The 27,313-nt window shown below is 37.5% G+C and overlaps 1 protein-coding gene across 1 annotated transcript; it reads left to right on the top strand.

Annotated features, from left to right (window-relative positions):
• Positions 1-27,313, top strand: COG2 (component of oligomeric golgi complex 2). Its single transcript, XM_059467981.1, has 18 exons — positions 1-132; positions 663-824; positions 1,554-1,619; positions 2,539-2,619; positions 3,219-3,322; positions 4,513-4,621; positions 6,339-6,518; positions 7,507-7,631; positions 8,909-9,035; positions 12,785-12,924; positions 15,981-16,042; positions 17,275-17,426; positions 19,074-19,271; positions 20,042-20,114; positions 21,251-21,393; positions 21,901-22,040; positions 25,062-25,242; positions 26,865-27,313. The coding sequence occupies exons 1-18, from the start codon at positions 64-66 to the stop codon at positions 26,964-26,966; spliced, it is 2,214 nt and encodes a 737-aa protein (XP_059323964.1). The 5' UTR covers positions 1-63; the 3' UTR covers positions 26,967-27,313.

The raw sequence follows: 27,313 nt of genomic DNA, 5'->3' as shown, positions 1-27,313 counted from the left end.
GGCGCTGCGGCGGCGGCCGCGCTCGGCGGTGCCGCGCTGGCCGAGGGGCGGTGCGGGCCCTGCATGGAGGGCAGGATGAGCCTGCCGCGGGGCCCCGAGAACCTTTGCTTCGACAAGGACGAGTTCATGAAGGTGCGCGGTGATCGGGGCTCGTGGAGGGGCGAGGGGCCTCCTGGGGAAGGGGGTGGCGGGTTCCCAGCGGGAGAGCGCGGCCCGGAGCCTTGGTGGGGATTTTACAGCTCCGCCAGGGCCCTTCCCGGGCCGGGCTGCGAGGAGCGCCGGGGTGTCACTGACCGGGGAGCCGGGATCCGGCCGTGTCCGGGTAGGGCCGGGCTCCGAGACTGATGGGAGCGAGAGGCCTCGCTGCTTGCAGAGAGTAGAGCAGTTCTCAGTACTGAATTTCCACTCTTGGCTGTTGTTTCGTGGTTTGGTTGTTTGTTTTTTTTTAAGTCTCCTGTATTTCGGGGAGCTCGTCATTGGCTATTCAGCCCCACGACACTGTGCTTTCCAGCCTAAAAACAGAGAGTTTAGCTAGTGCGTTAAGAAGCTTTTTTCCCCTAGGGCTTTAGTTTGGTCAACTCACAGGCATACGGAGTACTTTATTTTGGGTGTGTTCCCTGTGTGAACTGTTCACTTACATCCTTCTCTGTTTCCTGTTTCAGGCGGATTTTGATGTTGATCACTTTGTGTCAGACTGCAGGAAACGTGTGCAATTGGAAGAGCTCCGAGAGGATCTGGAGCTCTATTACAAACTCCTTAAAACTGCTATGGTAGAACTCATAAATAAGGACTATGCAGATTTTGTTAATCTCTCAACAAATCTCGTAAGTGTTACTGGTTGTACCTTGTAGTTCAGGCTTAGTGTGGTTCAGTGGGATTTTTATTTTTCATATGAAAAGTATACGGCTTTTATTTTGTCATTTTATGATTTAAGGCATCTTAAACTGATGTCTCTAATCCCTGCACTGAGGCACCATTCCTGTAGAGCTTACAGAATTGCTGTACAGAGTTGCTGTTGGCCTGAAGTAAGTGTTTTAGATGTATGCATTTTGTCTTTTAAAGCTGATTTGTTAGGGAGTTAAAACTCAGGGCAAACTTTGTTTCAAACTGTCAGCACTTTTAAAATTGAAGGAAATAAATTATTAAAATAGAATAGCAATGATAAAAGTAAGTCTGTTTTGAAGGATTCTTTTAGGAATCTTTAAACTTTTTGTATATCAGAGTAGCTTAAAAAATCCCCAACTTTATGTCTGAAAATTGTAATTGTTCCAATTATACAGATTCTCAGACTGAGACTTAACATACTTCTGAGAAGAAAAATTTCCATGGGAGGAAATTTTGTTTACCTTTTGGCTTTGTGTGAAAGCAGTTGTACATCTTCATGCTTGTATTTGAGATAACATATTTTTGCATTGAATTAAAACCTGGAAATTATAAAGGAAGCTATGTTTTCTCACTTCACTTTCACTATCTGTAAAATGATAGGCTTTGTCAGTAATTCACATATGAACTTATCAAAAAAGTAATAAATGTGTTTGTGGTAATTTCTTTAGGTTGGCATGGACAAGGCTCTCAATCAGCTGTCAGTACCTTTGGGACAATTAAAGGAAGAAGTAATGGTATGTTCAAAACAGCCATTGTCAACAGCTTGGTAAACTTCAGCTCGCTCTCCTGTGATGTACAGAATGTCTTCTATTAAAGTTAATATTTGTTCCAATAAGCTTTTCTTTGAAGACTGATGACTTAGATTGCTAGTAGGAGAAGCATGGTATTTTCAGGCACTTGTATTGTAGTAAATTTAGGTTTCCTACAGTGCATTTCAACCAAGAGATAAAGAGTTTCTAAAACTTGACAAGTCAATAGACTCTTGCAAGACAAGTCTATGGATATATCTTGAAGCTGTTTTAATATTTGAGTAACTTAAAGATGGTAGAAAATTCAGATGCAGCACAGTCCCTTTATGGACTTACTTTCCTTAGTGTGTGGTTTAACCATAAAACATCACCCTTTTGAAGGTGGAGCTTATTCTGGCTCCTCCACAGTGACTTGGTATTTACAGGAAGGGGCAATTTTTGATCATCTTGGCAGCCAGTTCAAAGGGATGCTTGCTGCCTAAATGTGCCTCCAAAATATCACACCCTTTGTGTCTAACAGAAAACAGGGTTAGCTATCATAGAGAAATCCTTATTGCATGAAAAATATTATTCAAAACTGATTTATAACTTCAGTTGCAAGACATAAAAACATAGTGGGTTTATTGCCTGTTTTTAGGCAAAGGTCATTTGTTCTCTCTAATGTAATAAAACAATGGTTATGGTGGAAATAATTATATTTGATTTGCAGTGGCAATACCTAAGAAGCAGGTTTTACTTTCAGTTATTTAGTTGTATTTATGGCTTTTTCACTTGATATTGTGTAGCTTTTATTAGTCCCATGATCTTATTAATCTGTGTCTTAAGTTTAGATTTTTTTTTTTTTTAGGTTTTTTTGACCCTTAAATGGGAAGCAGGCTTTACATACTGACTTTTTCTCTCACAGAGTCTCAAGTCATGTGTCAGTGAAGGAATTCAAGCAGTAGATGACCGAATGACTAAACAAGAAGACATTAGAAGAAAAAAGGTACAGCAGATAGTACTATCTTCAGAAGATCATCCTTAGGATAACTTTGATTTTGCCATTAACCCAGCGAAAATGAAATTAAGAAAGTTCTATGCTGTCTAGATGCACACTGTGCAGGATTTTGTACTTGTAATATGTAGCGAAATTTTGGTTGACAAACTTCATATTTTGCAGTGTCTAGTTGGTCACACATCTTTGCTTTACTGTGGTTGCCCAAAACATATGTTTGGTTTAGTTGGATTTTTTTTTCTTTTGTAATAGTTGCTCTTGTTTCTAACTGCAGTAGCATATAAACTTACTTATTATGAATGGAATTGAAGTACAACTGTTTAATTTTTATGGGAAGGAGACACACAAAGCTTTGAAAAACATCAGGGATAGGAACAACTGTCCTACATCTGTGACAAACATTTATTTGTGGTGTTTTATGGACATATGTGAGCAATACTTCAACTGAGACATGACTCAAGTGTTAAGATAAAAGGAGAAAACTTTAACCAGAAAAAAACCAAAGAACTAAGAAACCATCTAAAATGTTTTATTTAGGTGATGTCAGTTGGTATTAGGGTTAGACATGAAAAATCTTTCTTTAATTGCAGATGTGTGTCCTGAGACTTATTCATGTTATTCAGTCTGTGGAGAAAATTGAGAAGATTCTACATTCCCAAGGCACTAAAGAATTGTCCTCATTAGAGGGAAACAGGTAAAAAAATTGTAATGTTCGGTTTTGTTTGTAGTTGATGGGGCTAACTTAATTTCATGGTGTTGTTGAAGGTGAATTTACAAGCAGTATGGTGTATCTTTAGAAATATAACTCTGATGGACTAAATTATTGGAATTTTAGTATTTTCTTTGTTTTAGTCTTCTGCAAGCCAGTCATTCACAGAACGTGTAACTCAGACTCCAAACTTCCAAATTGCTCATGGTGCTTTCAGTAAGCAAGCTTTTTGAAGTTAGTGTGCAGTTATTTTATTTCACTTTATTTTATTAGAAGTCACTAATCCTCTCATGTCTGAAATACTCTCTATAGTTTATTCCAATGTCATTTGTAAGTGAAACAAAATAGTTTTTCTTGTTTTCCCTGCTTATGTGTAAGTGAAAGGACTGCTGCAAGAATAGCTAAATGCAGACAAGGCAAACCTAGTACAAGGAAGGTTTGTGACAAATTCCAGTCAAACCTCTTCCTCTGCCTTTGCTGAGGATTGCAGGATGTTGTTCAGCCAATTTTGGAACTGATGTACCAGTCATGCACTTGAAAGGCCTGACTGGGATGCAAGTACAATTTAAGCTGGAGGGAAGACACAGTGTGAGACTGTCTCTTCAGCTCAGTGTGCTAGATCACATGATTGATAGTGGGGGTAGGTGTACCAGAAAGTAGGTTAATACCTAGAGGGACAAAAGCAGATGTTTTCAGTCAGGTGAGGCACTTTGCAGAATTAAGTTTGCAGTTAAGATCATTCTTGAACAACTGAAAATTCGGCTTATATTGGGATCGTGTGGGCTTGAGAAGGGCAGGACTGTTTCTCTAGAGATAACTATCATTAGTTTTACTATATGATAGAGTAAGAAAGAAACAAATCTGGATGGTGAAGGTCACCTGGTGCAGTTGCTGAGCTCTCTTAAGACTGACTTTTCACGTGATAATAGAGCTTATGTTCCTCTCGGCTTCTGCTTCACCCACTTCATGTTAGAGCTGCAAAACAGCACTAATCATGTAGCATGCTCCAGATCATTATTGCTTGATTGCAATCATTATAGTAGTACCTATCAGAATTCAAAATACTGAAATTACAAAAAATTGAGGGTGAGCTCTGTCCATCTGATACAGATGAGAGGGAGTTGGTTTGAAAGGATCTAACTGTGTATTCTCATTTTGTATCTTCTCTCTTCTAGTCCACTTGTAACTGGACAAGTTTTAGAGAGAATTGCCACAGAATTTAATCAACTACAATTTCATGCAGTACAAAGCAAAGGAATGCCCCTTTTAGACAAAGTGAGACCAGTAAGTATTATATGACACTTAACACTTGCACAATCAAGCAAAACCAGTATAATTGGAAGACAAATGCTTGTTTCCACAGAGTTTTATTGAATTAATTCATGGAGAAAAATGGGTTTCATGAGGTGATTTTTATCAGTTGACTAGAACTATTGCTTTTTCCGAGGATTTATGCCCTGTTTGCTTACTTCTTTAGGACTAATTACTGAGAGTAACAGTGGGAAATATGACAGATGTTTTTGTCAGCCTAATGTATCTTGCAGTTCATCTGCTGACTGATACTGAGGCCTCGTTCTAGAGATTAATGTTTGCTTTGTTAGCTGCTGTGTACAGACCAGAACATAAATGGAATGTGCCTACATAGCGGCTGGCTTGAATATATTCAAGTTTGTCTTCTCATGAAATTATGCTAGCCATTACTAATCTCCCAGCATGCTCTTTTACCTGCTGTAAAAGACTAAGTGATGTTTTGGTGGGACTTTTTTCTTCTATTCATTCAGTGGGGAGAGGGAATAAATGAAAACTTGTGCTAAAAGAAAGCTGTGAATGTTGAGATGGGGTAATGCTTTAAGCTGATTCTCATGAGGGTGTCATTCTTAATGGCTTTCAAGCTGTTGAGGTAGTTCAGAGTTCCAGTTTGTGCCTCTGCCTGTTGGCAATACAAACTTGTTTCAGCTCCAAATATCCATGGGATCATTTTGTTACATGGACAGTTTACAAGACTCCTCTGGCCACTGAGTTGGATATCCAACTTGGATACTAGCAGCAGTGAGCATGAGCAGCAGCGTAGTGTATGGGTTGGGAGAACATTTGTCATGTGGCTTCCTTAATGGTGTTTGCCAGGACTTGTGTCCTGTACCTGTTGTTGCTAAGACTCGTCAGAATGTAGCTTTCATGACTAGTCAGCAGTTGGGTTCCTGACTTTGCATGTTCAGTAAAAATTGTATGAATCATTTTAGGATGGATGGACACAATACAGCATGTAGAAAGAGAGAGAAGAAATTTTACTGGCTATATTCATAGTTCAACTCCGACTGCTTTAATGTGTGTTGCCGATCTTCCTTCAAATGCGGAGTTATAGGGCCAGGAGTATATTGGCAGGTAGTGTAGCAATGGACTCACTGCTACACTAGTCAGATCTAGTGGAAAAGATGTCATGGGAGATCAGGAAAAATGGTTTGCAAAAAGGAGAATACGTGTAGACTGAAGAAGCTGTTTGGCAGAAGCCAGAAGGAATCTAATTTCATTGGTGTTTGCTAGTGTCACTCAGTGTCATTGGTTTGTGGTAATTTGACAAGTAGTGCTGGGTACTCGCTGTCTGTTTACTCTGACAGTGAGGGATAAATGCTACAATTGTTATCCCTGGTCACTTATTGTAAATCTTTTGTTTATTGTCACATACTGGTTCAGTTGAACAAAGAGCAATCAGTAACTTATTTCCTCAGGATAAAGCAGACCTGATATAAATTACCATGGAACTTACAACATATAGAACATAATAATTGCCTTTAGCTTTATTATAATAAATCCTGTCTTATATAGCATCAATAGCCAATTAAGTTTGTGTTAATGGTCATTGAACACTGTCAGTTATCAAATTTTTGTACTTTTCAAGTAAGGCTGGAAAGCTGAGTTAGGCACATCTGGATGAATTTACTGCAGCAATGATGACAGGCTTTGATTTTGGCTTTTTCTGACTGTATTTTCTTTGTCTTTGTAGCGAATTGCTGGAATAACAGCCATGTTGCAGCAGTCTCTGGAAGGGCTGCTCTTGGAAGGCCTTCAAACGTCAAATGTTGACATAATACGCCACTGTCTGCGCACTTATGCAACAATTGACAAAACACGAGATGCAGAGGCGTTAGTTGGCCAAGTGCTTGTAAAACCTTATGTAGATGAGGTAGGATAACATTAAAAAAATTCCATTTGTTTTCCAAACATGCTTATTTTTCCTGTGAACCTCCAGCTTTTGTTAGCAGCTTCAAAATATCTTTGTGGAGAGAACAGGATAACTGAGCTGCAGCAAAATGTCAGTTTGGTTGTTGTTGCTATTTAAGAAGAAAAGGATGGAGGAATTCTCTTACTTGCCTGTCACCAATTTCAAGTTATATCCAGGGTGGATTCTTTTTCTTACTTCTGTTTTTCTCCGGCTAAAGAATCAAAAAACCAAACCTCTCCCATTTAGGACAGGTTTCCATTGGGTGTCTGCTAAGTGCTGTAACAGCTGCTACAGCATGGGACATGTCACTTTCCCCTCAGTTTTCTGAGGCTCTGTTCTTTCACCACTTCTGCACCATTCCACTTGTTTTTGTAGCAAGAGGCAAACGTGTTCAGACATTGGAAGAATACCAAGAAACAAGCTGTTGTTCTTTTCCTACTGTCTTCTCTTTATGGCAGAGATTATCACTTTTCACTGAGTATGAGGCACTGTCCAGACAAGCTGATTTGCTTGCTGCTAGCAGTGTCACAGAAGATGCTTTGCTTTGGCTTGCCTGTATTTGGGACTGGACCAACCACAACATTTGGAAGGAGTTTTTACTTTATTCTGAGTTTGATTAGCTTTTACCAGTTCCCTCTTTAACTTGACAGACTGCTTCAGGTGACGGTAATGTGGCAGTGGGTTGGCAGCCAGACATAGTGGCTCACATTTAAAAGAAAGGATCTCCTTTCCCAGTTTTGGGCCAGTCTTGGCAGTTAAGAGTGCTGCTTTAAAGGAAGTAATAATTCAGGCTGGCAAGTTATACTTGGAAAATATAATGAAAAAAAAAAAGTAATATGCTGACTATCCCGGTATTTGAGGTTATAGTGTTAAGAGTTTTGTGAGTCTTGCATTATAGCATCTTTTATATTCACTTTTCTGGGCGTTTAACACTGAGCTGTTCTGGCAGGTGATGGTGGAGCAGTATGTGCAATCGCACCCTAATGGCCTCCAGGCTATGTACAATAGGCTGTTGGAGTTTGTTCCTCATCATTGCCGCCTCCTCCGGGAAGTAACAGGGGGAGCAATTTCCAGGTGAGTATCTTGGGCTTCTCAGCTGCCCTGAAGTCACAAGTATCATATGCATTGAAATCCTTTGCATTATCAGCTTTCATGCACTAATGACTTATCTGGCCTTTCCTGAAAATTCAAGTCAAGTTTGATTTGTACCTCACACCTCTGTTTCTCAAAACAAAACAGTGAGCATACTTTCCTGGTGCTGCAGCCCAGACCTTCAGAGAAGGCAAAGACAATCCTGTATTTCAGTAGTAGAAGTGAGTTCTGTGCATAATACAATGTGTCAGATAACTTGGTTTTTTGAACCCATTAAATATGATTGTACACTTCATCCAAGGAGAAGAGCATAATAAAGCTATTAAAATATAAGTTCAGAAGTTATTGAGCTACTGCACATCAGAAAAGTGGGAATGGTCCTCAGAGGTTTGACTGATTTGTTGCATATACCAAAACTACAGGTTTAATTTATTTGTGCTTCCACTGTGTTCTCAAAAAGTGCTTAATTCCTTATGCAATTAAATTACCTGTTTTTCAAGCTTAAATAATTCAGGTCTACTGAATTGAATCCATTTATTCATCTCTTTTCAGGATGGTTAATATAGCAGACTGCTGTAATTAGCAGAACTATGGACATAGCCCCTAGGGACTGCAGGATTACTTTTCTAATTAGTCATCCATTGCTGAGCTTTTTATGGCTCCTAAGTTTTACTAACATTTTAATTCTTTCAATCCCTCAGCAAGTTTTAATCGTTCTTCTTAATAATGGAATGTTTCTACTTTGTAGTGTGGTGTACTAAATTGGAATAGAATGCTATTATCTCTTCTGCTCTCAATTTTTAAGTTTCCAAAATCAAGGTAACTTTTGATCTTTTGATCAAACACAATATGTATAAATACAGTTTGGAACAATTAGGAAGAAGTTCTCTTTTTCATTGCATTAGTCACATTATTCCTACTTGGTAGGTCTTGGAAGTTTGGAGCTATTAAAACTTGAATTATACCTAGGATTTCTCAGCTGAAATGTACTAATTTTCCAGTACACACTCACAAAATATGTAACTGATTAATTTTTAAAACACTTTGAGAGTTACAAAAAAGCACCTTTGATTTGATAAGAGTGTGGAATTGGATTAGGAATCTTCAAAGGAAGAACAGTTTAGGGAATCACTATAAATATGTAAAAAAAATTCGTTGCATTTTGTCTAGTGCAGTGCATCTATTTTTTAGTGATTCCTGCCTCCAAATAGAAGCTTAGTGGTAAAATATAACCATGGAATAATTGCAATTTTTTTCAGTGAAAAAGCAGATATTGTTCCTGGATATGATTTCTTGGTGAACTCAGTGTGGCCAGAAATAGTACGTGGTTTGGAAGAGAAATTACCATCACTTTTTAACCCTGGAAACCCAGATGTGTTTCATGAGGTAATTAATTTCCATTTTTTCCATTTCTAATTTCTGTGACAGACACAAGAATATAAAGAGTCATGTTCTCTAGCTTCTCCCCTCCCCTGCTGCTTTTGTGTAAATTCATGTTGTTGCATGGCTTGGAAGAGGAGGTTATCTCAAACCACTTGGTTCAATTTTCATAGGAATTAATTCTCCCCTCAAGTTTGTTAGGAGAGCTCATACAGAAGTTATTGGATACCATTCAGCAGATGAATTTGTTTTTATTTTGGGAGTAGAATTGCAATGTTATTGAAGATGGGAGTGGATGACTCCAGTGTTCACTCAAGTCTAGAACTGCTGTATAGCAGGAGCTGATAATTAATATTAATTAAATATCTGGGTTGCAACTTATTTTTTACTATGGGAAGATTAAAAAAATTCTTTGTTTTGCTTGCTTGTTTTAGCTTTTGCTCTCTTGCAGTACTGCATATTATGTTGTGATTATAAACACAAGCCAACTAAGACCTGAAAATATTTGGCAGCACCATCAGGTTTAGAAAACAGAGATAGTATTTCTCTGATATCACAAGCTTACATTAAATAATAAATTTAAAGTACTTGTCGCTCTTGTATTTTCTTCATTGGTAGTGCTGCTCTGTCTCTAAAACATCATCTTTTACTAATGGTGAAATAGATTTCTTGGTCTAGTATGAAGATCTTCTCTGGCAGCGCTTTACTTGTGACTTGTGTGTTGCAAGTCGAAAATAGGAACTCTCTGCTTTTCCTCATGTCCTGCCTGCTTTGTGTTTAACCACGATTACTGAAAAAATTGGAGTTTTTCCCCTTGGCAGTTTGACTTGTGTTTAGTGTGAAACATTTTATTTTCAAGATAGAGATGGGAGGCAGTGGTAAATTGTCTGAAGGAAGGCACTGTTGGCATATCAGGACAGATGACTTGAGGAAATGCTGGCTTGCAAGTGGAGGTTTATAAGGCATGTGATTCTTCATGTCTTCCTGAAAAACTGCTTTTACTAAACACTTAGATATTTTTTCTTGGAGTTTAAGATCTCTTTTGTACAGATAGATTGAACAAGTGAAGGCAGATAGGCATGACTGAGAGTGTTTGCAGTGCTGTCTCTGAAGAAGAAGCAAATGACATGGATGTTGAAGAAAGCTGTGGTAGTGCCACGCAAGTGACACTATAATGTGTTCCTCCTCCCACATGAGAATTCTTAGTTTACCATGAAGTTTTAGTCACTCTTCCAGCTTTCACCTTATGCCTACATACTGCAGATTGTGAGCCTTGTTGGGCCTTTGCTGTACTGTGCTCCATGATGTACAGGAGTGTATTGTGTCTTCAGAAAAGCTGGGTTTGCTTAAAAGGCCTGTCATATGTTACACTGATACTGGCCAACAAAGGTGTTTGGTTTATTTAAAAAACACCAAACAATCAAAAAAAACCCAGTAAAAACCCAGCATCCAACCATGACTTCCAGGTAAATCACATAGTAAGTCTAAAGTACTTTCCAGACTGCTTTTGACTACTTAAGGGACTCATAGTCATTAAAATCATTAAAATCATTACAATATTTTACTTGAAAATCAATACAAAGTTGAAATGCCAAGTGTAAAAATGCTATTACACCTATCTAAAGACTAATAGTTCTGAATTGAGAGGGAGGAAAAAAGCCTTTAAAATTGTTTTGCTCTGATGATGAGCCAAGTAATGCTACACAAATTTTAGACAATAATCTTTTGTCTCCATTTTCTAGGTTGATAGAAATGCAGAACAAGTTTTTTTCTCCATGTGTATTTTCATATATACCTATAGGTTTAATGCTGAACATTTTGAATGTGCTGTGTTTTCTGTTCAGGGGGTTTTAGGTGTAGAGGAGAGAGGGGGATTGAAAGATTTGTTTTAAATCCTTTAAAAATCAGACTGGCAATGTTAAGTATGTTAAAATAAGCGTTTGTGCGACATGGCTTTTTAAAATAGTTTCAGGTTGATGTGCCTTTCTTTGAGTTAGATGTGTAGTTTTATGGGTATTTAAAAGAATACTTCTTTTATCCCTAAACATTCATTTAAGATTAAGTTTAGATTTCTCTGTTTGAGAATTGCTCCTTTTTGGTTTTGGTTCCCAATTTTACTTTTCTTAAATAAATCTGCAGTCAACAATCCAGTCCTAGAAGCTGAAATAGGAACCAATCTTGCAGTTAGTTCCCTCTCCTGGATATAATGTTTTCAATATTGAGATAAATGTCTCTTGAGGAGCCTTCTATTTTGAAATTGATTGGTCTCTACAGAGTGTTTGGTTTATATCTCTGACTTACACTTAGGGTGGCAGAGCATTAACAGCTTGTTTGCCTTTTTACGGTGCTGGGTTCATTATCTGAGAAAGGAGGCCTGAAAGAGAACTCATCTGTCATTCAGTCTGGGTCTAACTCCCATACCTTTTATGGGTTCATTGTGTTAGAGATACAACCAGGTTAGGAGAAAAGTAGTCGCTTAAAAGCTTTTGGATGGATTTTTCAGGATATTATCTTGTCACTGAAACTACCACATCACAAGAAAGGGATTCTGTAGTTATACCTTTAACAGAAAGTTATGAACTTACTGAGATACACAACACTAAAGCATCCCTGTGGCAGTTCATGTCCTTTGTTCACAGGAGAGTTTTTGAGAGCAGGCCCTCTAAGCAGCAACACAGGGGATTCTGATAACATTTTACTGCTTCACAAGAGGCAAAATCACCTGGCTCCTGTAGTGAGTGCTCTGGATTGTGGATTGAACCCTAACCCTGCAGTGAAGTCAGAAGCACTGAGAGATTGTCAGGACTATTTCATTAATTCAGTAGTGGATTTCTGAGAATATATGATAAGTTTTATGGCTGTTTCCTAATTTTTTTTAATAGAAGAAACTTGCACAGAAACCAAAGTAGCTTTCAGTTCATAGAATTTTAACTGCAGTTGTGTTTTGATTATAAGTTTATTTACCTAAGTTTCATGGTCTGTTAGCAAGGTCTATTTTGTATGAAATAACATTTTTTGTACTGTTTTACTTCTGGCTTTCATCAAGTATTTGAGTTTCTGCTTTGTGCATGATTTAATTTATTATTTCATGATTTTCAGTGTTCTCATACTATTGAGACCAAATCCACAGTATGTTTGGGGATTAATGTATTTTTTTTTTGCTTGCAACCAGCTTAATACTATTCATAAACATCTTATTAGAAGTATACACTGGATGAAGTTAGTTTATCTGAAATTGTTTGAAGTTCTTCTGCATTTTTTGATATTTACAAAACATTTTTGGGGAAACAGGTCTAGAAATTCTTATAGTACTGGTCCTGTGTAACAGACAAAAAATATTGTGCTTCCATTCTCATGTGCAGTTGGCTATGCGTACTTCTGAGTTTCATTCCTGATTGTTTCTCCTTGTTGTGTAGTTTTATCTGCTGCACCTGACTCTGTTAGTAGTGTGCAGCACCACCCCAGTGTTTGAGCTCAGAAATAGTCAGGAATCTCTCTGATCAGTTCTGCTTGATCAGCATGCTTGGACAGTTTTATTGTTTTTAGAAGTGTCCTTACCATAAAGTAACACTTTGAAATTAATTTGTCTGCAGTCCGGGCTTTTAGCCTTGTATGATTAGGTGATGAGGGGCAGTGTCAGCCTATCCTAACCCTTGAGCTTAGTTGTAGCACCATACATGTGTTCTGCTGAATGGGGGGTGGCCTTCCTTGCTGGGAGCCTGTGTGTGAGCAGAGTGCTCCTTCTCTTCCTGCAGAAATACACCACCAGTATGGATTTTGTACGGAAATTCGAACGGCAGTGTGGCTCCCAGGCCAGCGTGAAGCGCTTGAGAGCTCATCCCTCTTACCACAGCTTTAACAACAAATGGAATCTGCCTGTCTATTTTCAAATAAGGTTGGCATGCATTTCTTTGTTCACTCTTAAGGTCACACCTCCCCATTGTTCAAAGTCTCACTTGTCAACAAATCATATGCAAATCAAATTAAGAATTTAATTATGTCAAGTAACTTTTATATATCTTTCAACAATTCAGCAAAAAAATCACATAACTACTCTTCAGTATGTACTGTGTTGTTATACCAGATTTGATAAGCTACTCATAAGACTTTCAGGAACAGATCTAAATAAGTCTTGAATTCTTATTTCAAATTATTTTACTCCAGTGCCCCTGAAACTATGCTGTATGTTGAATGCTACTTATGCAAATCCAGAGGAGTACTTACTGTGAATAAAGAAATCTTTTTTCTTAGATGTATAGAACTAAAGCACTTGAGAACTTCCAGCTTTTCCAGACCTAGCCCTGTTTCTGACATTCTTTATGTCTCACAGGATGTACTCCTTAAATTGTATCTTTGCCTTCCAAAGATTGTCCTCCTAGTCCCTGTTCCTGAGGAGCTGAGTAGTAACTTCTGGAATATTTTAGTAGCAGGTCTGATGTATCTACAATGTTTTCTTTTACAGACCTTGTAGCTAGAAAAGAACAGAGTGAGCCAAGTCCTTTTTAAATTCTAGTAATGTTAGAATTTTAATGAACAAAATATAATACAAAACTGTATTTTTAGAATGGGTAGTCTGCATGTCTGATTGTAGGGCTGGAGAGCAACCCTCCAGGCAAGACATTGATGAAGTCTGCTATCACCCAGCTATGCCATGTGTAATCTCTCTTGGTCCAAAGCCTGAGAGCCTCTTAAAAAAAAAAAAAAAGCCCAAATAAACAAAAAGTGGAATTTCCAAAAGAGGGAGAAGAGAAATTGATGTTTATTTTTAACCTGTGTCACTTTAGTGGCCTTTTTTGTTGCACAATTCTGTAATTGGCAATAACACTACCACAGTCACATTTATACAGTTTCTTTAATCCAGGGGGAATCTACCCTTGTGCTGAAAAATTTCATCTAGGAATCTTATGAGTGGTAGAGTTAATATAAGTGACAAGAACATGGGGCTGGGAGCTGGGTCTTAATATTTTGGTGGTTCATGGTATTTTGTAAAACTGTAGTCCCAACATCTGATACCCTGATTTGTTCTTTTGCTTACACATCTGTTCCTGCAGTTGTGTAGTGAACTGATAAGGACCTGTTACTCAGAAAAAAAATGACTAATTTTCAACTCCAGTCAATTTCCCCAAACCACTTAACTGTACAAATATTCATGCTGGCCCAAGGGAAGGGGCAGAAGTATTCACTACATAGTGGTGCACAGACTGAAAGTGTCTGTGGAACTGCAGCCATTATGAACCTTTTAACAGATATGTATCATTAATTGCCCTTTTGTTTCAAGTCCAACTTTTCTAGTAGGAGACCAATTGATCAAACTTTGATAATCTTGCTCATAAAATTGAAATGGAGCTTCAGCATATTTCTCTTCAAAAATGTTTGCCATTAGGTATTCTGAGCTCTGATTGATTAAAACACTTTTAAATATAATTTTCCTTTAATCCAAGATTAGTGTAAGACTAAATAGTGTACTATTTTGTGAAATGTTTGGATAACAGCAGCTGATTTATCTTAAATGGTAGTGTGCCTTTATATTGGAATCTAACTTTGGAAGTACCCATGAACTCTTCAGTGTGTGAAGAGTAATAATTGTGAAAATAATACAACATATTAATTATATATATCAGGAAAGCTTTCTCTGGATGTGTGTTAATATCCTTTAAGTCATACAAGATTTTGATTGAACTGTAATCTCACACTTCAGCATTTATAGTTAAGATTGTTTGGTGTTTTCTTTTTTCAATTACAGAAATTCCCCATAAAAATCAGCCATTACTAAAGCCTTTAGAAATGATCCTTTGAGGAACATATGGATGTTCAGGCATTTCTCCTGTAGCAGTGCTGGCAAAACAGCACCAGTAACTCTTTCCCTGTTTCATTCTTTCAGTTGTGTCAATACAGCTGATTGTGCCCTACACTGGGGAAATTATTTCCTATGTAAGACATACTCAGCAAAAATTACATTGTCATTAAAACCTTATTCTGTTCTCTAATCTTTTTCACCAAAAGACTTAAAGACACTACTCTGTTGATGGAAGCAGGGCATAGGCAGAACTGAGGCTTTGAAGCCATTTCACAAACGTGTTTAGTTGCTAAACATCCATCCTACTCCATTAGGAGTTTGAGCAAAAAAAACTAGGTGGGCTCCTGTCCTGATCTGGAAATTATAGTTAAGAGACTTTAAGAGAAACCCTACAGGCTTGTAATTACTAAGTTTGAAGACTTACAGAGTTACTATGATGCACATAAAAGCAAAAAAGAGGAAGCTAGTTACAACAGAACTTTATACAGGGAAGCTTAAATTGATGCAAGGATGGAAAAGTATCGGAGGTTTTAATAACCTGCTGTTATACCTAGAAAATTTTGGAGATGTCATTTTGGTTTGGGTTGTTGGTTTGTTTTTTTTTGCTTTGAATGGTGATTTTTTTAAAAAAATGGTATTTTAAAACGGGAATTAAACAAAAAAAAACCAAAACAGGTGTTCTTGGGGAACTATTGATTTTTATTAGGTACAGATTTGTTTGCAGAACCTTATGTTACTGCTCATTAACAAACATGTAGAAATCTGGAGCTCCAGTATCATGTGACATACCTGAAGGTTAAAGAAGGTCAGTTTGATTGCTTATAGTTTAAAAACAGTAACAAAACAAAAAATTTCCTTCCTCAAAAAGCTGAGGACTTGTCACTCTGTGAGCTATCATTTTGATGATAGTTGTGGTTTGCAACCACTTTAATAATATCCTAAAGTATAAGCTTTGTAGGTGCCTGTAAAATGTCAAAGGTTCTCTTTCAAGTGTTTGAATGCTGGTGTTAAGTTGGGCAAAAATAACCCCAGGTTTAAAATCTGTGTATGTCCATTGATAGCACATAGAAATAATACTGAAGTAAACATTGAAAAATGTTTAGGCATCAATTTAAGCAATGAATTGTGATATTCAAATTTTTTCTTTCTCATAGATTTAGAGAAATAGCAGGGGCCTTAGAAGAAGCACTTTCAGATACACTAGAGGAAGCACCAGGTAAACTTTTATTGCAAAAGATATGTATTGTAAAGGAATCAGTTGTATAAATAGCAGTGATCAGTCTGTCTCCTGAGTATTCAGTAACATGCATCCCGTGGTTCACATGAGCTTCCTTATTTCTGATTGACTGTTCAAACAGTATAAAACATTGTTACAGAGATGGCAATGTGAGAATTCTGATCAGTGATGACTTTGCTTACTAAAAACCCCTCTTTAGCAGCTGGCATTGACATACTTATGGAAGCACCCCTCAGTGCAAGAAGGAGTTGTTAGCATTTGACACCTTCTAAATGACAACCAAAAGGCTGTGCTGTGTTATTGGGGCATATTTTTCTTAATGTTGTAGCAATGTATAGCACTGTGTAAAAATGGCTGTCTGTTGGCAGCATTTAGGCTTGCTGTCATTCATAGTGCTGGTGTCTGCTCCAAAAATACACATTGATTTATGAGGAGGTATACACAAGAGGAATAGTCTGATGCATGCATTAGAAGCATATTGTAATCAGAAGAACTAATTTCAGCTAACAGAGTGAATACTTATGAAGAAGGTATCTATGGGCCACCTAAATGTCTGTATGTGTGTATCCACACATGCCCTCTGAAGCAAACCAGGAGAAAAAAAATCCTAATTGAAACAAAATATGTATAAATCTTATCACTTCACTGTGTAGGCCTGGAACTTGCAGACACGTTCCTTGTCTTTCTAATTGTACTCTCTAAAATGTTAAAACTACGTAAAATGCTTTAAATGTAAAACTGTGTAAACTGCTTAAAAAACATTTTGTTTAAATATGGACATTTGTACAGTATTTAAAATAAATATTTATAGCAAATATCTCATGTAACTGGGAGAGGAGCAATAGTTTAGTGGAAAGGGAGTATTATGTTATGGCTGGCAGGAATATCTAATGTAACTTCTTCAAAAGACTGCCAGAAATTATTTTGGAAATGTTATTTCCTGAAGTGGATTATTTGGCCAAGCTGTTTCTGCCTTTATTGCAGGCAAATGCCCATTTCTTGCTTTTGCCTGCACAGCTACAGCAAGACTTTGGTGGAATTTGAAATCTAAAGCATTGAGGAGATAGAAATGTATTAAGCATTGCCTGAAATAAACTCATAAAAAACTATCTGATGATTGTATCTTTTAGGAAAGATCTTGGGTATGCAATTACACTGATGTTTTAAAAACATTCTTGGGAACTTGACCTTTGTTGCCTGATCGTTTCTAGCTGGGAGCTCCTTCTGTCTCTTGGCCACCCACATGGTGTGGGCGAGTCTTGTGAAGTGCTGGTCGGATCAGATGTTTGTGCCGCTGTTAGCGCACCGCCTGTGGAAGCTCAGCCTGCAGATCTTGGCTCGCTACTCCGTGTTCATCAGCGAGGTGAGAGAGCAGCCTGCTGTGAGGGGCTGGTGGTGGGGTGTGTCCCTCAAAAAGAGACTCTTTGAAGCAAAATATGTGACCTCTTTTTAAGAGTTTTGTGGTTTTTAACCTTCAAGCAGTTAATGAGTTTGGCTTATAAAAAGTATCACTGCAAAATACATGATTAGTCACAAATATCGGTACTGTTGCAGTGCTGCTGTCTGCTGCTTTGCTGGTTGCCAAAGCTGTACTTCATACTGCTTAATTCTGTCTCTGCCACTGAAACAAGAAGCCAAAATCTTAGTTCTCTTCTGTTTGTGAGTTGTTGATTGAGTGAAGTTGTGAAACAGAGCCAGGTATTGTAAATTAAAGGCGACTCCAGCAAAGGGGAGAGAGAGTGATGCATCTGACTTCATCATTAGAAGGCTAATGAGTTACTTTATTATACTCTACTATGTACATTGTATCTAAACTGAATCTGCCTTGCGCTCTCTTGCTCACAACTGCACAGACTGCACTCTGATTCTCTCGTGACTGTCCCGTGACAGTCCCAGCACACACACACATGCTTGGCCCTGATAGGCCAAGGGAACAAAACATCCTCACTTTGAGTAAACAATCTCTATATTGCATTCTACTTTAGCACAACACAGGCACAGCAAGCAACATAAGAATTGTGTTTTCCTTCTTCTCTGCTTGTCTCACAGCTTCTTTCTGTTCAGAGGGCTTGTGAATACCACAGCCAGGAAAAAAATAACCCTGCAAATAAGGAGTGATATAATCTGGATCAGTTTTTTAGTATTGAGAATGCAAAGCCAAAGTTTCCTGGGCAGCTGACTCAGCATCAATGATCATTGCTTTTGAGCAGAGAAAATGTGCTTTGCTCTTTTACTGCCTGCTCCCAGCTGTACAAGTGAGCCCCTGTTTCTTGTGCCATAGAGAGACAGTACAATAGAATAACTGGGATTTGAAGAGATTTCTGGAAGTCATTTGGTCCCAATTCCTACTCAAAATAGGACCAGCTTATATAAGGTTGTGCAGAGCCTCTTAAGTTGAATTTTGTCTGTCCAAAGATGATAATTGCACTCTTTCCTGGGAATCCTGGTCCAATGATTGATTGCTTTTTCCTCCTATGTGGTCAGAATTTCTCTTAGCACAGTACATATCCATTGCCTATTACTCTCTCACTGTACCTCAGAGATCAATCTGATTCTGTCTTCTTTGTGCATGCCCCTTCAGTAGTTGAAAACAGCAGAAAGATCTCCATTTATAATTTCTTTTGTGACTCAGTGACTTAGTTCTCTCAGCTAAATCAGCTCATGCAAAGTACTGATAAGTACCAGAGTTAAAGCAGAGTAGTCAGGGGAAGCACTTGCCTGACAGCAGAGAGCTTGAGGAGGTGGGAGGAAGGAGCTGTTTGACAGCAGGACTGGACTGCCCTCTCTTAACCTTAGACAAACTTGTACTAAATCACCCAACTTTGTAGTGCACTCAAATTTTTTTAACATTTACTTTTTGCATATTTTAGTAATGGTATTTGGTAATATCCCTTGAAAGTATGGCATTCTAATGCTGAAGGCTTACAAGTCTTTTATGTACTGTTTCAGTTTGTCCAGCTTTAACTGCCTTCACTTTTGCTGGGGTTCACACTTCAATCTGATGTTTCAGGTTTCTGTAAGGCCCATTTCCAGTGAAAATACAAAGGAGAGCAAAAAACCTGTGCTAGTTGGTAAAAAGGAATCTTTAAGCCTCAACCCCAGTGAGGACCAAGGAAATGGATCTTCTGCAGAAAGTGTGCCATTGTCTTCTATATCTAGTACTCAGCTGATATATGTTGCTGCAGATCTGGACAAACTGCAGGATCAGGTTTGTGCTTTTGACTTTACTTAGAAAGAATCTTCATCATTGTTTCTGGCATCTTGTAAGAGCATTAAATTGTTTAAAATAATGTACCATAATTATTTTTTAATCTTAAATAACTGATAACTGAAATTCATGGTCTACTCTGTGCTTATTTGGAATGGCAGATTATGGGCAAACCACTTCAGGTATTTAAATTCTTTTTATCAGTAGCTGCTGGGCTTAATTCCTAAAATAATATCTTTCTAAAGTTTTTTGGTGTGAAGTGTCACTCTGCCAATCTTACCTTTTCTAGTGAAGTCTCTGCTGCAGCTTGGAGTGTGGTGCAACATTCAGCTTTAATGTGTTTAAGTGTTCGCTGGTTTTAGTCTTTGAGGTTGGAAAAGGTTTTATCATCATGATTATACTTGATTAATGATCCAGAATCTTGAGGAGAGATGTATGTTGTTAATTGTCTCCCAGTAGGGATGATTCCTATGTATTTATTTTCAGTAAGGGTGAATTTTCTGTAATTTGTGAAGTTGTAAATTGCAGGAGGTTTTGTTAATTCTAAAATACTTCCTCTGAGTAAAATAATAAGGTAGAGGATTTAGTGTGTGATCCTAAATTCCTGTGCATATTGTAAAGTTTAGTATTGATTGAACAGAGATGCAGTAAAACCGTAGAACTTGAGGGTGTTTTGTGATGCAATTCAAACTTACAGGATGTAGCAAAAGGAGTTAAAATTTTTATAACATGTTTATATATCTCTCTCAGTTTTGGGTTGCTTTTTTCAGATTCCTGACATCTTAGACATGATTAAACCAAAGCTTGAAATGATTGGCTTCAAGAATATGTCTTGCATTGCAGGTAAAGCTGAGAGGCTCCTTCTCCTTTCTCCCAAATCCCCTCTGCCAAAAAAATGAAATCAACTTTTACAGTTTCATTATTTAGGGTGAAAATACTTAATGAAATTTGCCTTCTGTTTAAATTGTTAAATAGAAACAATCTTGAACAGATCTATTGAGTCTAGAAATTGCTTAACAATTAAAATTGAGTGAGTCTAAAGTGCTTTTAGGATTTTTCTCCAGAAAGTGGGGACTTTATCCTAGAAGATTCATATCATTAAACTTTTGAAATAATTGGGGAAGAACACAAAAGGAGAGGCTTTCCATTATCCAGTGGAAACTAAAATATTTTTCTAAAATGACTGTTCTCTTTTAGGCCTGATGGATGGGTCATTTGATGCAGAGGGTTATCAAAGTATCATAGTTAAATACCTTAACTTCAGAGAGTAGAAGCAATTCAGTATTTTATTCTCCTTTTTTCTTTCTGGGTTTTTGGTTTGGGTTAGTTTGGTTTTTGGCTTTGTCTCTTTGGTTCATTTGTTTGGTTGTTTTATTCTGGGGTTTTTTTTGTCTGATCATTCTTTATGTGAAATATGGAGTTTGATTTTAATTTAATAATTAAAGCTAGACATGCATGAGTGAACTAGTGAACTAGTCCCTGTCTGCAAGCAGAGCCAGGAGTCATGAATTCTACTGATATCTCTAAATCAGCACTACTGGTAGATGTCCAAGTCTATTAGAGATGTAGGAGCTTCTGCACATCCGCTGCTCAGTAGATGGTCTGTAACCAATCACAGCTTTGAGTTGAACATATTCCAGTAATTCCCTAGGGAATTTAGAGAGGATTTCACAGTTTCTTTGGAAGGTCAGAGCCTTTTGATTCAAGCCCTTGCCTCATTGGTAATACTGGAAAAACTTTGAACCTGAAGAATGTCACTTTACTCCACTTGTCTTTCCTTGCCTCTGTCTGTGGTTCTGGCTGAGGAATGGTTGGTATTACTGGCAGTGTTTTATAAGTGGCTGGTGTGTATTTATTTGGTAAGCATATCCTGTACTTGACACCAGACAGTGAGTGGGATTAGGAAGCTGAGGGGATTCACATAACTTGTGTTTGGGCAGGGTAGCTCAGTTTAAACTTCAGCATTTTGACTTTAATAGGAGCCTTGGAAGATTCAAAGACTTCTCTCTCAGCCTGTGTGCCTACCTTGAATAACAGGATCATCCAGGATCTCAGTGAGTCCTCCTTTGCATACCTGAAGAGTGCACTGGAAGTTCCAAGATTATATAGGAGAACCAACAAGGTCAGTACTGCTTGCAAATGAAAAAATAAATCTCAGAAGGGCTTGTGCTGAGATTATTGAGTTCTTTGAGCCCGTCCATATCTGCTTGAGAGAGCCCATGACAGTGTCTTCAGCCTAGTGAAGTATAGTACAAAGCTGTAAGTATTTTAACAAAAGTGTAATAGTCTGTTTTGGGCACTGAGTCTGCTGAGCTTTGTCTGGAATCAGTAAGAGCAGAAAGAGCATTCAGGATCATACCCTGGTAATAGGAATGGTTTGGCACATGCATCTCTGAAAAAGCTTTGGGCATTTTGAACCTTGTTCTGTATTATATTGAATAATTTTGTGATGGTGTCTTCCATGTGTATAAGGATCTCTTCATTGACTTGTCCTGAATGGTTTATGTATCTCTTTGCTTTAGGTACAAGATTAGCATTTTTTTACATGTGCTAGAATTGGGTGTTGATGCTTTGAGTAAGTAAATGACTGGTTCCTTCTTCCCCAACTTGTTTCCCTGTCATCTGCCAGGAGGTGCCAACTAAAGCCTCACCTTATGTTGACAGTGCTCTTAAGCCCTTCTACCGACTGCAGAATGACTACAGAGACACCTTGAAGCAGCCCATGATTCATCAGTGGTTGGAAGGGGCTCTCTCTGACAGCACACAGAAGTAAGAAAAACATACAGAACATTACTTGCCTTAGTTAAAAACGCCAATGTCTATGGAACAGGCACAGGAAAAAAACAAAATGCTATGAATTAACACAACTGTAAAGAAAATCAAAATGCAGCACTCTTTAGGTGGGAAATATTTCCTTTCATTTGCTCTCATATTGCGTGTTCACAGATGCTCAGATCTGTGCAAACCATGATGAGGTGGATAGGATGTTTGAAAATTTGGTTAGTTCTGGGAATGCAGCAGTGAAATAAAGATGTGCAGAATTGATGTAAGACCTTAAACCCATTACTTTCAATGAAAGTTGCTAACCTTGTTACTTTCAATGAACAGTGGTTGAATTTTCAAGAATTTGAGTTCTACTGTCCTTTGTCTTCTTTAATGTATGCTATGATTATCCAATTTTTTAGTGATTTTAAAAAAAAGATTTGGGCTTTTTAAACTGCTGAAGAGTTAGTTGTTCACAATTTTAATAAGGCAGTCATAAAGTAATACTTTCTTTAGCAGATCTTCTGTTTCCTAGTTAGCATCTTCAGGGCTTTTGAACATGTGTAGTAGTTGTACATATGCATTAGGTTCCTTAGTGGCTTTTTTTTTCCATCAGTCTAGCTGTATTTTAAATTCTTACTGCTGTATTTTAAATTTTTACTGAGCAGGGATTTTGCATTTTGTGAGGTCTCCCAGTTAAAGCATGTAACATGAGACAGCAATACTTGGTTTTGTTTGAAAGTTCTGCCAGAAAATTTCACAGGACACCTCCTACTTTTTGTGTTGTCAACAATTTACCCTTGCTGTTAGCTATATTTTTTTTATCTCTAACCTTGCCTAAAACTAAAGAGTGACCTTAGCCTATTTGGATGGGTTTTTTTTTTCCTTTTCCCATATTTATAGCTATGCTTTGGTTGGTTCTCTTTGACCTTTCTGACCACAGATGATAACATCAGAAGAATCCATGCAGGTTAAAGTATAATGTGTGCTTTCTGTCTGTCCTTACATGGTTTTTCCCAATAATCCTTTGCATATTATATTGTCTGTTGGCTGCTGTTGAGCATAGATTGATTTTTTTTTTCCCTGAGATTTAACCTGATAGTAATACTGCGGTTTTAAACCATAGTCAGAACAGGAATTTTTTCTTATCCTTTGCTTCTCTGCTCTTCCTCTTCTGGTACTTTTCAGAACAGACATAAAATTGTAAGACAATTTTACACTTTCACCAACCATTCTCAAAATTTTTCGTAAGTATTTTGGACAAGGCTAAGCTTAAGTTGATCTTGACTGCACTGGCCATTGTCATTTTGCACAAAACCTCTTTTGCAAGCTTGGTATCTCTTTACCAGTTTTTAGTGCATGGAAAAAACCTTATTGTTATTTGTTAAGTAACATTGCTGAAGAACTGCAAAGATTCCTGGAATCTCAATCCACTCAAGGTTATTGAGCTAAAATATCTTGGGGTGAATTCTTGTCTGTCTCTTTTATCTGTGTGCCTGGTTAATCTTGCTTTTAAAGCTTAAGTGAATCTGGTGACACCATGCAGAGTAGCTGTTACATAGTTCCTTGGACCCAACCAGAGCTTTTTTGCCCCCCAAAAAGCAGTTCTTCACTTTCCAAAACTTAGGTTAAACATGATGGCAGTGGTTAATCACCAGTAAGACTGGCAGGTTCATTTCTTAATTCCTTAGAATTTTCTGTCAAATTCTGTTTGCAAGTTTACTATTTTCATAATTTTGTTTTAAAATATCCTCATTGGCAAACGACAGGTCAAAGAAACTGAATTTCTGACACGGAGGAGTATTGTAGTTTATTTATTGAGAATACAAATGCAAATAATTTCTTGCTGTGATAATACATTCTTATATATTCACATCCAAATGAAAAAACAGAAAAGAGCATAAACTAGTTAAAAATCACTGGGGACTGAATTTGCTTAAATGGCAGAAGGATTTAGGAGTACAACAGAAGTAGGAATTAATCACAAGTGAGTGGGACTAGGAAATACCAAGATATGAGAAGAGGACACGACTGACTTTTACTGGAATACTTTTACTTTTGATAGAATGCTGTCGTGAAACAAGTTTCCATGGCACTGGCAAGCACTTTTTCTGTAGCCATCCCTATCTAATTACTTTTTGTAAAAACCTTTTCTGCTTTTTGTTGCCTTCTTGTTTAAAATCATGAGGAAGATTGTTTCAACTCTTAATTCTTACAGTAATATTTTTCATAGGCTCTTTGAAAGGTATTTTAGCAAATTACAGAACATAGCTCAATCTGGTCATTTCTCTCATGGATCTTTTAATTTCCCATTGTTGCTCTGTTTTCCCTTCTTATTGTTAGCTCACTGTCCTGGGCATCTGTTAATTTGTATGATATGCTCTTTCCACTGAGGCAAGGGGTTTCAGTCCATAAGACTTTTTGAGCTTTTGTTGAGTAGATCTCTGATTCTGTGCTTTCTTTAATGTTGATTCTTTCTTTGTGGGCAATGGTCTTTTATTTTATCTCTACCACTTCTAAATTAGGGTTAGGGTTCTTCTGACTTTTCCTGCCAGTTTCCTGAGACTCCTGTTTAAATCAGTTTCTTCATTTTAAACTGACTGCTGTGCCTATATGTGCTGTCATACACACTTTTATAACTTGCCAAAAAATATGTGGGTTTTGGTCTGTCAGGCTGTTTGTATTCCTGTCCTGACTATAAAATTGAGTGTTATCAGTAGTCTATTGATTGTAAAGAGAGGCTGATTTTGACTGTTTAAAATTGAGCAGTTGCATTCCTTGGTCACGATTGAGTACAGACATCTTGAACAAGTCAAAATTGTTGTGATGAGGAGTAATCTTCAGATTAACCTCTGGAACAAATAATGGAGATACTGGTCAATTGGTAATGCTAATCAGTAGCTGCTTTGCAAGGGAAGCCATTCCTTCTGGCGTTGTTCAGCAGGGCCAGTGATGTACTTCTGTGTATGAAGTAGGCTCTTCTGTAAAGTGGAATTTTTTCTTTCTCATTAACCTTCCTTAATTCAGGTATTATGAAACTGTATCTGATGTGCTGAGTTCTGTTAAGAAAATGGAAGAGAGTCTAAAAAGGTTGAAGCAAGCAAGAAGAACTGCAACTTCAAACCCTGTTGGTACAAATGGGGGCATGAGTGATGATAACAAAATCCGACTCCAGCTGGCCTTAGACATTGAGTATTTTGGAGAACAAGTAAGTCATGACAAACGAGTTTCTTCTTATTATTAATAGTTTTGGAAGGGAGATGGAAAAGGAAAGGGAACCTTGACTCCAGTTTTGGTCTTGAAAGCTTTGCTGGTGTGGGTTTGGGTCTTTGTTTTGTGTTTTCACATTTTTATACAAATGTGAATTATTTCAGACCTTGGTGGTTATAGATACCGCTTCAGCAATGCATACTTTCCTGTCCTTTCTTGTACAAATGCAAAGCTTATATTTCTTACTACTTAAAATTCAAGTACTGCTCAGTGCTTGGAAGCATTAAGGAGAAACATTGTCTTTACAGATGAGAGGGCAGGGACCTTACTTAGGTGTGATAGAAACTTCTTTATGGCCCTTCTTTTGTTTGTCTTCTGTCGGGGTGTTTCAGCCTTAACTTTCTGCATGGTCAGGGTCTGTTCCCAAGAGCTGTGAGGATGTCAGCCTGATTTGTTGTGCTGCATAACTGTAACTGATTCTCAGTGCCAAATACGAAATTTTAAATAGCAAAACAGAAAATATTCCAAGAAATGTATGAAGTAGCTACATTAAATTGTATAAACATACTGTTTTGTACTCCTTTATTTCTAAAATCATATCTATTCCAACTAAGAGTCAAATCATATCTATTCCAACTATGGTATTTTATCATAGCTATTCCAGCTAAGAGTGTATATCATTATGCCAAGGAATTGTCTAATCTTGTTTGTGAGCAGATACTGCTGATGCATTCTAGCAGGTAGATAAAGTCTGCTTGTGTGTGAGCAGATGCTTTTCTCAGATATGAGACTAATCACAATTGGGTGGAGCTGTGGAGATCTTACTAACAAAAACTGTTATTTGTCAGCTTTTGCCTGGGGTTGAGCTGTTGTTCTTTTCCATGACTGCAATGTGATTTTAAGCTGAACTGGGAGAGATTTTTCATACTCATTTGGAGATGTTTTGGTACATGTGACTATTACAAAGAGGTCCAGCAGCAAACACCTTTTCAGAATCACTTCATTATGGTTTTAGTTAGATCCAGATTTTTCTGCTTCACTGCACTCTTAGTTTTTTCATGGCCATATTTTCCTTATTGTCAGAACAAGAGATTTCCTGGCTAAGAAATTACTTGCAGCAACCTCTGTAATTGTAGAGTTGTTTTTGTCTCCCAGGAAGTTCCAGGTTAGAACCATGGGCTTTTGCAGCCTATTGAAATGCTTTCACCATCATGCTGTTGGCTCTTCTTGGATGTATTCATGTTGATCTTTAAAGTATTGCCCAGAAACTTCATTTGGAGTGGGAAAAAAAAAAAAGAATCAGTTGAAATCAATGCATTAAAACCAACTGCAGCCAAGTTTCTCTTTCTAATTGCTTCACTGGGAAACTTCCAGCTGGCTTTAGTTACAAGTTGCCTAGAAGATGGTGAAATATTTCCCTGCAAGACACTTCTGTAACCAGAGAGACTTAACTGAGCAAAGTTGGATGCAAATATTTACAGTTAGCACTATATGCAGTTGTGTTTTTTGCCACATGTCAGTACAGGAGAAAACATAGGCTTCACTAAGTATTTTAAGTAGAATAATTATTGGGTTTTCAGTGTTTTAAAGAAAATTAATGGGTTTTCTGTATCTTTTTAGATCCGAAAGATGGGACTGGAAACAAGCAGCATAAAAAGCTTTTCAGCCCTTGCAGAGCTGGTTCTAACTGCCAAGGATCAAGCTACAATGGAACCATCCTAGATATTTTTGAAGGCATGTGATTGAAGATAAACAAGGTCCCTAAAAGAGAGAGAGAGAACTCTGCTTTGTTTTACCAAATAAATAGCAATTAAGTGCTTCCTAAAGTATCTCAAGCAGCAAATCAGTGTATCTTCTGCCTTGATGAACCTGCTTCACCAAAAGACTAAGACTTTATCAGTTATCCATTATATGGAAAGCAATTGAAGTTCTAAACGTTCTACTATAGAATAAAAGTAGAAGAAAATGTTTTTCTTATTTTTGTTGTACAACTTGAAATGTACAAGAACAAAGTTCTATGTTGAAAATTATATGTAATAAATTGTCTTCCTAACGTTTGATGTACCATA

The sequence above is a fragment of the Ammospiza nelsoni genome, chromosome 3 (genome assembly GCF_027579445.1).
Source record: "Ammospiza nelsoni isolate bAmmNel1 chromosome 3, bAmmNel1.pri, whole genome shotgun sequence".
Classification (NCBI taxonomy): domain Eukaryota; kingdom Metazoa; phylum Chordata; class Aves; order Passeriformes; family Passerellidae; genus Ammospiza; species Ammospiza nelsoni.
This window is presented reverse-complemented; position numbering and strand designations above follow the sequence as displayed.

What these genes read in the sequence shown, in the direction of transcription:
- COG2 (XM_059467981.1), top strand. Translation starts at nt 64, where the DNA reads ATGGAGGGCAGGATGAGCCTGCCGCGGGGCCCCGAGAACCTTTGCTTC. An exon ending in TCCTCATTAGAGGGAAACAG is followed by an intron (nt 3,323 to 4,512) that starts GTAAAAAAATTG and finishes TCTCTCTTCTAG; the next exon opens with TCCACTTGTAACTGGACAAG. An exon ending in ACTCCGTGTTCATCAGCGAG is followed by an intron (nt 17,427 to 19,073) that starts GTGAGAGAGCAG and finishes CTGATGTTTCAG; the next exon opens with GTTTCTGTAAGGCCCATTTC.